Source organism: Formica exsecta, unplaced genomic scaffold (assembly GCF_003651465.1).
Source record: "Formica exsecta isolate Colony F162 unplaced genomic scaffold, ASM365146v1 scaffold333, whole genome shotgun sequence".
Lineage (NCBI taxonomy): Eukaryota > Metazoa > Arthropoda > Insecta > Hymenoptera > Formicidae > Formica > Formica exsecta.
The window spans coordinates 778,861-792,221 of record NW_021850582.1 but is presented as its reverse complement, the minus strand read 5'-3'; the positions used below and the strand labels follow the sequence as shown (position 1 = coordinate 792,221).

Here is a 13,361-nt window from a genome sequence, read left to right as displayed (position 1 = left end):
CACCGTCGACGGCGGCGACGGCGGCGGCGGCGGCGACGACGACGACGACGACGACGACGACGACGACGTCAGGCGACGTCGACGACGTTCTCCGTCGCGTACCCCGCGCTACTGTCACCCAATCCGCTCGTAATCGCGTCTGGACTTAATTATTGGTGAGTGCCGCGAATTCTCTTATCGCATTTTCCCGGCTTTCTCGATTATTCTCTTTAAACATTAAAAAAAAAATTGCCAGTGCCGATTCCATTTTGCTTGCGAGCAAAATGGGGAACGTACATGACCTTTCGAGAGGGATGGAACGAGAAACCTATCTAAGTGTTGTTAATATTATTTCTCTCTCCTATGGTGAGAAACATTCGAAAGTGATTTTGAGAGTTCGGTACGAGTGAAAATCGCAAAGTAATAATAATTTTATTTAAATTCTGAAAGAACCGAAGATGTTTAAATTTTTTCATTCGGTTTTTAGTCATCCATTTTTAATTTAAGCAAGAATCTCGAGAAAGATTCTGTGATTCTGGAATCAAATGGAATTAAAGAAAAAAGTGATAATAAAATTGTTTATATCATGTTCGTACCTTTTTCCCTGATGGAATAATCGAAGGGTTCCTTCTTAACATGTTTATTTTAAGTAAAAACTTTTTATCTGAGAAATTCAGCGAGATAGATCGCGAAGAGTAGTGATCTTATTCGTATTCGCTTTTCGAGAGTGATTCGTATCTGATGTGTGTTTTGTGATGTGGAAAGCGTAGAATTGCTAGAGAATCTGACGAAACATTTCAGTGACGTCGATTGTGTAATTTTTAGATACATGAAATCGTGCGAATGGATGATTGCGAGTATATTAACGTTTATTGCACTCCTCACATTTCGACTTGAATTACACGAGGTTGCCCGAGGCTGCGAGATGTTTCAGTCAACTCGTTTGCGCCATTCTTCCACTGATTAGCTGCAAATTGAGTTTCTGCTTTAATCGAGATCCCTTCTGAATATCGCGCAGTAGAGAATCCTACTTCTATTAGTACTATTTATCATTTATTCATGAAAATGAGCTTTATCTCTATCCCACAATGCCGGGATTTTGAGTATTTTATTATTTTCTTGATATTCGAAAAAAGTATATAGACTCTTTTATGGAGAATCCCAAAAAAGAGTAATATTTTCTGCTAACTTTCTTATACGTGACATTTCATAGTTATCAAAAAAATTACATCTCGATTCTGTTCTTTAAATACAGTGCATCTAATATTTAAATATTATTCAAATCCGTCTCCCGAAAATTTGCTACTGTTAATGGAAGATGTGAAGTCGCGACTCAGAGTATGAAAACGTCGTTTGTCGAATGTCGCTCAATGTCCATTAAGTTGAGTCAGCATGTCCATACTTGTCATTTTCCACCCCGATTCGTTAACACGCACTGTGCATTTTGCGTCTCTTGTCTGTCACGTGCCGTTTTAATATCCAGAGAGCCATTGTCCTCCGATGCGCCTCTTTACGATCGGCGCAGCACCCTCGTAACGATTTTTGCAGGCTCCGTCGTGCAACGATGACGATGATACAACGAAACTATTGCAATTGTAGATTGGAAGCGCAAAACAATGATAGATACAAAAAAAAATAGCTACTTTTGGATATGCATTGCGAGAAAAATAGAAAAATACACATGTCAAAGTTAAAGATATAAAAATAAAAAAAAGAAATGTGTAACAATACTAATTGTAATTGAAATAGTTTTGCACGTTGGAAAGAAAATATGAAGTGCATGAATTGTTTTTAGCACTTACATTGTTGTGCACTTTTGCAATTTCATCCTAGATTATCTTATTTGATTTCATAGGTCGAAGAAGTCGCCAAAATTCGCATTTATTATGTCTTTCTTCAACGCACTAGTATGCCTTGATTAAGGACAGATTTGATTAAGATTTTACACTTCAACCGCCGAAATATACACGGCCTAGAACGGACTCTAAGTGAAAAATATGATCTCGGTGTACGGCCGACGAAACGTTTCTTCTCACAGTTTTCTACCCTCCGAAGATGCTCCCTCGAGAGTTCGGGGATTAGGGGTGGAGAGACTGCCACTCCAAATAAACAGTCCTACCCGAGAGTTTCCCTCGCTGTGTGCCGTTCTATATAGAGATACTCTCTCTCTCTATATATATATATATATATAGATATAGCAGCTTTCTTCCGAAAGAAGCTGTGGATGACCGAGATACGGTAGCGAGGCGGAAGCTATTTTTGACGTGTCTCACACTTTCCCGGATTATATGTTTGTAAAATTTTTAATCTTGATATCATTTTGAGAAATCTCTTTTCAAATTTGTGCGATATCCATACAATATTCCGATATACTTGAATTATTTAACATATTTTGTTTGCAAAGTTAGAGATGCGTACATTATTGAATTTTTTATAAAACTATATACGAGACAACTTTTTTCTAGTTATACTGTGTATTCTGTAGGGGCTGCCGATTGACATCGCAATCGTACGAAATCCCAGAGCAACCCCAATAATTGGAAAATGTCCGGATTCGCAGCGGCGGGTCTCGTAGCCTTTGACTCCTTCAAGACGAAAGCGTCGCAGAAATTATCCGGGTAATATATTATACACATATATTTATAGAATTATAATAAATTAAAATTTTATACCTTGACATGATATAGAAATAATTATATAATATTCTTTCAATTATATCTTTTATATTGTGCCGTGAATGCAATTTTTATTATGAAAACAAATCGTTTCGAAAACGGTAAAAGTTATTAAAAAATCGAATGCGACAAAAAAGATAATCTCTTTTGAAAGAATTCTTGACTCTTTAGACTCAGAAGAAACAAGACCGGTTACGAGGAGTTCGAAGGCCCGCACGAGGGTAGCAAGGACAATAGGGGGTTCGAGGATGAGAGAGAATATAGTAGACATGCCTCGTTTGAGTCACTTCCGGAACCGGAGAGACCACCGTTACGTCATATCGATACATATTGCATGCCGGAATGCCCGTGCCTTTCCAAGAGGTACACTATCGCGATGCTGGCTTGCGTAGGTAAGAATCAACAATAAATAAAACAATTTGTCATTAATTAAATCGCCTTTTTCGTCACAGACGAAAAAAATCTCAATCTCTTTTCATATATAAACTAAGAATTTAAAAAATATATAAAACGTTATCGCGAATATATAAGAGGGTAAAATTTTCGATCCTTTTTACATCTCTAAAGAAAAGCTCATTTCTAAAATATCTTACTTTACCTTAATTAATCTTGTTTTCAGGATTCATTATTTCGTTCGGCATGAGATGTAACATGGGAATGGCCAAGTTGGTGATGAAAAACAGTACGGAGGGCGAGAATAGCAGTGTCAAATTCAACTGGACAATAGGTATGGAAAGTGCTCTCGATTCATCCTTCTTCTGGGGTTACCTGGTGACGCAGGTGCCCGGTGGCTTCGTCGCGTCGTTATATCCCGCGAACAAGATATTCGGCGCCGCTATCGCGATATCTTCCTTCTTGAATCTGCTGGTACCCGGCGCGTTAAAGGTGGATCCTATCGTCGACATGATCGTGCAAGTGATGAAAGGACTGGTCGAGGTGAGTATCTAAAAAATCGAGATTTGAAAAATTGATAAAAATTTAAAATAAGAATATGCTCTACCATGTAAAAAATATTTTGTTTTCGCGTGGAAAATCTGCTTTACGCGATTGATTATCTTAGCAATCATGACTAAGGCAACCATGATTAAGAAAGGTTTTCTAATATCGATAAAATTTAATTTAATAACATGTAATTCAATAACGTTGCATTTAGTTCAATTAAAAAACAAATTAATAAAATTATAATAAAAAGCAAATTATAAAATTATAAATTATACTATAAATCTTTAAATTCTCTCGCAATTCTGCAATCATTTGCAATAACGATCGTACTTTTATTCTTCACAGGGTGTTACGTATCCGGCGTGCCACGGTATTTGGAAATACTGGGCGCCGCCTCTGGAGAGATCGCGTCTGGCTACGTTAGCATTTTGCGGATCGTACGCTGCGATGGTGATAGGTATGCCGCTTTCCGGATACCTGAGTGCCTGGTTCGGCTGGACGGCGTCGTTTTACTTTTACGGTAAGGACGCATCATCCTCACATCCTCGCATTTATTTTCACAGTTGGTGAAAAATACGAAATTTTTCGTTTCGCCCGATAAATTGTAGGCGTCTGCGGTCTGATTTGGTACGGTTTCTGGTTGTGGCTGGCGTTCGAGAAGCCGTCTAAACATCCGTGCATCTCGGCCCGTGAGTTACGCTACATCGAGGATTCGCTCGGTCAAGGACAATCACAGATAGCCGTGCCCGTGCCCACCCTAGCGACAACGCCTTGGCGAAAATTTCTCACCTCCATGCCCGTATACGCCATCATCGTCGCCAATTTCTGCAGATCGTGGAACTTCTATCTGCTGGTGCTCTTTCAACCGCGTTTCATGCACGAGTCCTTCCAAATGCCGCTCGTCGAGGTCAGCATCATACATATGTATTCGTATAATAATTTTCGAATACGTATAATAATATTTAAATAAAATTTTTATTTTTATTTAAATTTAAAATATTATTTTGCGCCTCTAATCGTTTTACGACAGACTGGAGTCATCGGGTCGCTTCCGCATCTATTGATGACGATGATTGTACCATGCGGCGGTTTGTTGGCGGATCATCTCCGTAAACGCGGCATCATGTCGACGACGAATGTCAGGAAAGTTTTCAATTGCGGTGGTTTCGGTATGGAAGCGCTTTTCTTCTTGGTGGTAGCACAAGCGACAACGTCCAGGAATGGAACCGCGGCTACGGTCGCCCTCGCGATCGGCGTCGCGTGCAGCGGTTTCGCCATTTCCGGTTTCAATGTCAATCATCTGGACATCGCGCCTAGATACGCCAGCATCCTGATGGGTATGTCCAACGGGATTGGTACCATCGCTGGTCTCTTGGTTCCTTTCTTCGTGGATAACATCACGGAGAAAAAGGTACAAGAAAGAAACAAATTTTCAATCGTAAATTTATTTTCTGGTAAAAATGTATCAAAAAGTAAATTTAAAATTAAAGAAATATCGGGATGCGCTTAAATAACACAAATTTAAATTTTGAAAATGAAGAAGGAACGATTGATTACAAAGAAAAAAAAAAATTCTGCGCAGGACGCGCACAGTTGGCGAAACGTTTTCATCATAGCAGCATGCGTTCACATCTTTGGAGTGACGTTTTATGCGATTTTCTGCTCCGGCGAGTTACAACCCTGGGCCGATCCCACATTAGAGGAACAAAAAGCCTGGAATCCGATGGACGAGTTCGGACAGACGAAACCGCCTGTGCCACCTCCGCCGAAAACCATGCAATCTGAATTTATAGTAAGTGCGTTAACAATTATCTCCAGAAGATATCGCGTGTCATTACAGAACGTAATCATTTAGATCACTTATTAAAACCAGCACGCGAATTGAAATAATTTTTAGAGAAACATAAGAATTTTTAATTCATTTTTAATCTTTTTTTTAAGAGATTCAAGATTTTTTTACCTTTTTTGAAAATAAGAGTATATATTTCGCGAATACGGGATCAAAAAATCATCCTCGTCTTTCCAGAAACAACCGTCCCAGGACGGAGTCGCCGACGACTGGAACACTTACGAGCAGCCGGCGCCTGAGAATCATTTATACGCGCAACAAGACAATAAAGCTCCCGTGATAAGCTACGGTTCGACGGAGACCAACAGCAACAATCCGTTCCATTCGACAAATCCGTTCGCCAGCGACGTTAGCGCATCTCTCGTGCAGCCGCCAGCAACGGACAACTATGCGCACGACGTCGTGCATAATCAGCAATGGAATTGAGTATGGTCAGCCTCCGGATAAAGCAATCGGATACGAGAAGAGTAGACTGCGTTTTCCCGAGGTTGTAGATCATTCGTTACCATTAGCCGTCAATCCGCCAGTTCCTTGGACATACTGCGTCTTTATTATATCAAAACTCGCAGAAGTAAAACCTGCAAAGATCATAAATTCGCAATTTTGTTTCCCTTGAGAGAAAAAGGTCGTCGTAACGGTCTTGTTTTTCTTGTGTGTCAAGGAAAATAAAACAGAAACTTAACCATCAATTTAAAATATTATATAACAACATAGGTGTCTTATTCTGTTTAGTAATTATAATAATAATTCGGAGAAAATGTGAGATATACTTATTAAATGTAACTTAATTTTAGTTAGAACTGTCGTTTGATATCAATTATGGATTGTTTAACAAATCTCGCAGTATGTCTGAGGACCGTATATATAAATAAAGTTTCAATGGTTTGATGATTCTACGAATTGCAGGGTGCAGCTAGTTAAATGTTAAAATGCACATTTCTAAGTTTCTCGGTAAAAACATCCGCGAATTTTTCTGTTGAGCGTAATATCTAAGAGTACAGAGAATGATGCTATGAATGGCCACGCGAATGACTCGTAACGACATCAGAGGAATTTTATCTCGACTACGTCGTAAAATTAACGAGATTCATCGATAGATGATCAAACGATCGCTATTTATATAAACTTTATTGGAGATGTGCAATATTTTTTACAGCGTTTTACGATAAATGAGATAGCCAGTTTGAAACAATTTATCATTTCGAAAACGATAAGTCACTCGCAATGCCTAAAATTGAATCTAAAGATGTTTCTCTAGTTCAAGCTTCTACTAGGAAGGATTTTATATCTTTAATTCGTCGATCTTTGCATGCTTTCTTTAAAATAAAAGTAAACGAGAAACGGCTGATCAGACAAAATTTTTGAAAATGTATCTTATGTAATGTACAAGTAGCCGCATTTATATTTTTTGGAAAAGTCTGAAGCGAGTTATCAAGTCAGGCTTTGCAAGTTGCAATGCAATAACCCAAAACGCGGTGAATACATAAATTTTTTCATGAGATATTAGGTGGAAGAAAATATTGTCCTAATTTATAGGACGATTAAGATATACGATATCCGCAAAATATTGTACTTGCGAATGTCCTTTTTATAAAAAGTATTAATAGCAAAGATGCTGCTTATATTAGCGACGAGATCGAGATATGTCCCAAATCGACAATAATTCAAACCGTTGCAGACAATAATTTTCTCTGTGGACAATAATTAAGGGCAAGGTTTGAAAAAAAAAAACGAAATAGCAATCACGAGAGATCTCGGTGCGCGCGACATGGCTCAATCGCTGAAACTTTTAGGTATTTCTTCCCCTCTTCTTCGAATTTTTCCGATTTACAATTAAGTTACTTACGCGAAGAAATATAGCAATAAAGAAGAAAGAAAGTTTACGAAATCGATATAATAAACGGCGTATAAATCGTTTGTCGAAATTCAAATTATACGCAAAGACGCGCAAGATCTTACGCACACTTGGATATAGTACAATTAAATTTGGAATAAAATAATGGAAATCCATACAGCATAGATATTCGGAGAAATTATCTTTGAATATTCACTTGAATATTCGAGTTGCAATATCCAATTTTCCGGATACTTCTTAATTCTCGGACATATATTGACTGTGAGTTAGATAAAATTAAAAAAAAATGTTTATAAGAACAATTAACAGCAACACACTAACAAAGATTCAGAGATCTGGATATTATGAGATATTTGAATATCAAAGGAATATGTACAAATATTCACTCAGGATATTTATGATGTATGGATATTGCGTGTGCGAAGTTGGTGAGCATAAAAAGCGCGAAAAACCGCAAGGGGAAAGTGGAACTATTACTTAATTTTCCATTAATATTCGCCAGAAACGGAGTGCGAATTATTTGAAAGATAGTAAAACGGGACGATTGTAAAAATGCATGATTATACAAATCGGATTCTAAATTGATTATCTGGTGCGAATTTTCTCAATATCCGAGACAAGTCTGGAAACATTCACGTAGCAGCTTATAACTTGAAACGTATGAAAGTATTCGTAAGAAAGTGATAACGAAATGAAAGTATCGTAAGAAAGTATTGATAAGCTATTAAGTAGACAAATCATGAAAGTAAATATACAAAGATCAAAATAAGATCGAAATATTTAGAAAAAAAGAAACAAAATATTATACATTGTCTAGATGTATTTCGTATACATACGTATATTATACATATACATACACAGACACACATCTTTCACTCTATATAAATATATATGTAGGTCCTTCATGATCACGCATGTGCGTGATCAAAGGTAAAAACGGGACACATACAAGGAAGCAGGATGAAAAGCATGCGGCTCATTGCGTCGAATATTGCGAATGAATGATGGTAAAAAATGGGGTCTCGAAACGGCTAATTTCGATTGTTCCATTTTTTTATATGCAGAATATTCAATGTTCGATGTATTGTAGAAAACTAAAACTATATATATATTTTTTTTTTTTTACAAAAATATCGAACTACGAACGAAACTACTCGAGAAATAAATTTTTGCGTTATAACCGGGATAAGACAAGAGATTTTTTAAGAATCGCAAGTAATAAAGCCTTATCTGTCAATTAATTTTAGATGAACTTTGTTTTTACGTAATTATGACTCGGATAATTAGCGTTAAAATTAGCATTAAAAAATATTAAATTTTTATATACTTTTAATTATAAAACTTTGTAGAGAGAAAAGTTATTTCAGTTTTCCAGCAGGAACATTTACATATGCTATTAAACACTTATGGAAATACGTATCTTATGTCTATCCAATTGTTGCAAATAAACAGAAATAATTTTTGAATATTTATAATAACGAAAATTAAAACGAAGACGCAATTAACCGATTCGACCGCCTAGTGCTGACTCTAATCTGATGTGCATTCACATTTATAAGTAAGGTACATGGTACGTTAATACGGCGATGTGTAGTACAAGTATATTGAACTCCACGTGCGCGTGTGTATGTGAGCCTACGAATTGAGTAGCCTGAATTTTCCGTTTTTCCTTCCAAGGAGGATCCACAAAATTAGTCAATTTATGCGAGACCTTTTTAAAAATACATACCGATATGATATATGCACGTATCGACATTTATGATATCGGCAAGTATCGTCTCGCATTCTCGTCGGCAAATAAGATTATATATAGATATGTCATACGCGTTATTATGTTGTACGTTAATATAAATGTAACTATATATACTGATTTATTTATATATATATATAAATCACACATGTCATAGATGTATATTACATACATATATTAATGACAGCAATGTGCGTGTGATGATCGATATATGTGAGAATGCTCGATTAGAAAAAAAAAAAAGAACGAAAGAGAAGCTACGAGTATTGATTATCGGGCGCTTCACTGTACGACAATAATATTTAAACTAAAGCCTGATGCACATGTTACAACAGAGCACCAGATTTAAAGTTTAATTATTTGTTTAATCACGTGTGACTTCATTACGTCGATATTTGCGAATTGGGGTGTTTAAGAATTCGCGCGTTCGATGAACGGACTTCGACATTGTCCTGTCAAGATAGGATAAATTCTTAACTTAAATATTTCCAGAAAATTAATAAAAAATAAATTCTGAGATGTTTCAAATGAAAGATATTAATGAAAATAAAAATTTGCTTCATTACATTATATATCAGAAGAAAAGTAAGGATTATTTAATCGTTTTACAAATCATGCTCTTTCAGTTAATTGAAACTGAAAATTATCAGAATTAATTTACTTTCTAGTTTAAGAGCAATTTTAATTCAACAAATTCTTGGTAAGAAAGAGAATTTGTTTGAATCTTCAACAAAGGAAGAACATCGGCCCGTTCATCGTAAATCACGACGAATTACCAAACACCCCGTGCACGCAACGGTAATAATCTCACTTCGTGACAATGCGGGACGGATATATAATGACGGGTCACGATTAGAACGCTCGCATTAATGATGACATGAAAATGACGATGCCGCAACGCGCATTTTTTTCGCGCAGTGCATCGACCGTGTGCACCACGTTTTAAAAAAGGGGCACGCAGGATGATAGAAAGTCGGAAACACACTTGCAACACGCTTGAAATTAATGATACGCGCGTGATAACAGTCATCTAAACGTTGTGTACCATCTGTGTCACTATTACGCCAGGGAGAAACGATTCGTTGTCAAGCTGGGACGTTGGAAAAAAAGCAGATCTGAAACCTCACAGTGACAATCTGCTTAAAAACAAAATAAAAAAAAAAAAAGCAGGACATCGCTTTCCCTAAGCAAATGACCAGATATGTACGAAACGATTATCATAATCTTACAAAAGGAGTCGTAATGGAAAATAAAAAAATATAAGGAATACAAAAGGCATAAAATGTAAAAATTTAATTTATTGTTCTATTGTCGTATTTTTTTTAAGAAGAAATATATCATATCAAAACTGCTTATCATATTAATAATTAATTTGTCCCGCTTTACATCATATGTTTATCGTCTAAAATTCTAAAAGCAGTCACGAAGGTTATTGGCAGAAAATTTTTCTAATATGTATCTACAACCGTAATTATATGTATAGTAAACGATAATTATACGATCTTAGGAATACGATTACCGGAAGAATTACGTCATTGTTTGAGATAGATAAAAGGGGGGTTTCCACGACGATATCATAAATTTGCACATTTGATTAGTTTTTAACTCAATACCGATAGCAATGATTTTAATTTTTCAAAATGGTGTATCAACAAAAAATGTTTTTTTTAGTAGTTAATAAATTATGAATTTTCACTTTCTGTCTCTCTTGCATTAAATGACATTTATTTTGCTCTGTGTCTGTGCGTGTGCACTTATCGTATTCTTAATGTAGATAATCTATATAGATAATTATGTTATCATGAATATACTAATAATATTATAACACGTTGGTATATACGTTCGTTAAAATATGCAATTTGCCGCATAAATTCTGAATCACGTGTTGAACTTCGTTTAATAAACATGCATTGCTCCGTTGATACGCTATGTCTTCCTGAATGTATATCTGCATTATCTAGCTTTTGTTGCATTAATGAGCATTAGTCAAATCAGATTATTTACAAGAGAAAAGATCATCAATTGATAAAAGTAATGCATAACATGTATTAGATCGCTTATCACTTTGGCAGTGACATTCTCTTATATATCACAAGGTCTACCAAAGTTTATCTGAATTGGAGTAGGTATAAATTAGGCTGTACACGATACTAAAAAGTTACATAAATAGTAAACAGATAGATTGATTTTAGATTATGCAAATCGATAGAGGATTAATTATTATCGTCTCTGAATTTTAACTATTATACGCGAATTGTCGTAACTCTTTGCAAAAGTCAATCGAGAATCAATCACAAGAAATTCTCATTTAAAATATAATTTTCGATCAAAATCTTCTATCGCGAAGAGCAAACGACCGTCGCAAACAGACAGAAAACTATCAACAAAGTTTGTGAAGAAATTTACTATGAGCAATCAAATTATATGCGTTAAATCGAGTTTGAAAACCCAATGAATTGAAGAGTAGACGAGTGACTGAAAATTTATTTGATGTTTCATGTAATAAGATTTTATTCATAATCTCTTCACGATTATTGCAATTTCATTAACATAATCAAACGCTATCAAACATTAAACAGAATGATTTTTCACTTTTTTTTTCTTGCGAATAAATTCGCACCGCGCTGATGATTTTGCGTATATACATTTATGCCAATATTACATATATATCATAGATTCTCGTAATTATGAAAATTTATTCTACAAAGCATCTTATTCTTTTTTACTTCATTTACATTCATCATCAAGTTTTACACATAAAATCATGTTTTCGATTAAACTGTAAATAATAAATTTATAATAAATTTTTATATCGAATATAAGCAAGTTTACATCTTTAAATTGCAAAATTTTATTTCTAAGCACAATCATCAAGATTAAAATAAAATTCAGAAATTTAGATAAAATTTAAATTTTTTTTTTTTTTTTTTTTTTTTTTTTTTTTTTTTTTTTTGATTCGGTGTTTTCGCTTTAATCGTGACTCGTCCTGTACGACAGATAACGTTACGTTAAGAATCTCTATATATAGATATATTCATCATTATATATCGAAGTAGTGACTGGCCTAATGTTATTCACGACTTCATTCACCGAACCAGAAAGAGTTGTTTTTCTGGGAGATATCCGAGATATTATCTATATAAAGCGTAATTATATTACGAGAAACCTAGGATAAGTTCTAATGCTGTTCGAACAATAATACTGATACTAATACTTACGTATATACGTATAGCTCCAATAATAATTTACGACAATAAAGAGATAAATAAAACACGGGGTGTGTGCCGATGCCAGTAGTAGATGCAAACTACCATTTACTAAAAAAAAAAAATTGTCATGATAACGTACATTACGAACGATCGTTGCGATTGCGAGATTATTGCTTACGTTAGAAGGGATTAGCAGAGCTTCATTTTCGGCACACCCTGTACCGCTTTATAACGATTAGCTTTATATATATATATATATATATATCTTTCACATTTCATAAGTTTTTTTCACAATTATATTTTTTTGCTTTCATTATTTAATTATTTTTTGCAACCAAACTTAAAAAATTTTATTGTGTATGAAATGATGGATTAAAAGTTTTTTCAATATTCTGTGTTCTTTGTGTTTACAATGCTGTCCAAGCGAATATATGTAGTAGAAATCGATACACACTCCTTTAGAAATACAACGATTTATATTTCTGTACACAGCAGTAATTATTTAAATGGATTCTTGGAACGCGCTAATACACATATTTATAGAAGGAAGTTGTATCGTGTATATATATAGTATATCTGTGTATACACTTCTACATGTTAATGTTCTGACAGTAGTGGGCGGCGACCGATCCTACTAACGCAAGCTGCACTTCACTCTAAATCCGCGCGTAATCGTATTATCATTCATTACGAGTGCTTATTTAACCCTAAAATTCAAATCTGATAATTAATGGTTGGACGAAGGAAAGGCATCATTATATAATTATATGATTCGGCGCGATTACATGTATCAATTTGCAGGAAACTTTGAAGATCTATCCAACGTAGCAAGGTCCTTCTCAAGGCTGATCTTACATTAGCGCAACAATAATGATTTTATGCCAACATTATAATGTATAATAATGCGTGAAATTTATAAAGGAGTCATTGTGGGTTGCATATATTTCTTTTGCTTCCTCATAGAGGAAGCTTTGTTTTCGTGACAAAATATTTTTTCGAGTTTTCTATGCCAATGTGTTTAGAATGTTCCAAAACGTCGGAAAATCATATTCCTAAAAAATGTTTGTATGTATATATGTGTGTGTGTGTGTGTGTGTGTGTG

At 35.1% G+C, this 13,361-nt stretch overlaps 1 protein-coding gene across 1 annotated transcript in view; it reads left to right on the top strand.

Moving 5' to 3' along the window:
- LOC115238409 overlaps nt 1-10,216 on the top strand; it is a 21,121-nt gene extending 10,905 nt beyond the window's left edge. The window contains exons 5-11 of the mRNA XM_029812193.1: nt 2,826-3,046; nt 3,274-3,590; nt 3,942-4,116; nt 4,205-4,503; nt 4,627-5,007; nt 5,179-5,388; nt 5,623-10,216. Coding sequence (XP_029668053.1) covers nt 2,826-3,046; nt 3,274-3,590; nt 3,942-4,116; nt 4,205-4,503; nt 4,627-5,007; nt 5,179-5,388; nt 5,623-5,871 — 1,852 coding nt within the window. The 3' untranslated portion in view covers nt 5,872-10,216. The remainder of the gene's footprint in view (nt 1-2,825; nt 3,047-3,273; nt 3,591-3,941; nt 4,117-4,204; nt 4,504-4,626; nt 5,008-5,178; nt 5,389-5,622) is intronic.
- Nucleotides 10,217-13,361: the final 3,145 nt, after the last annotated feature.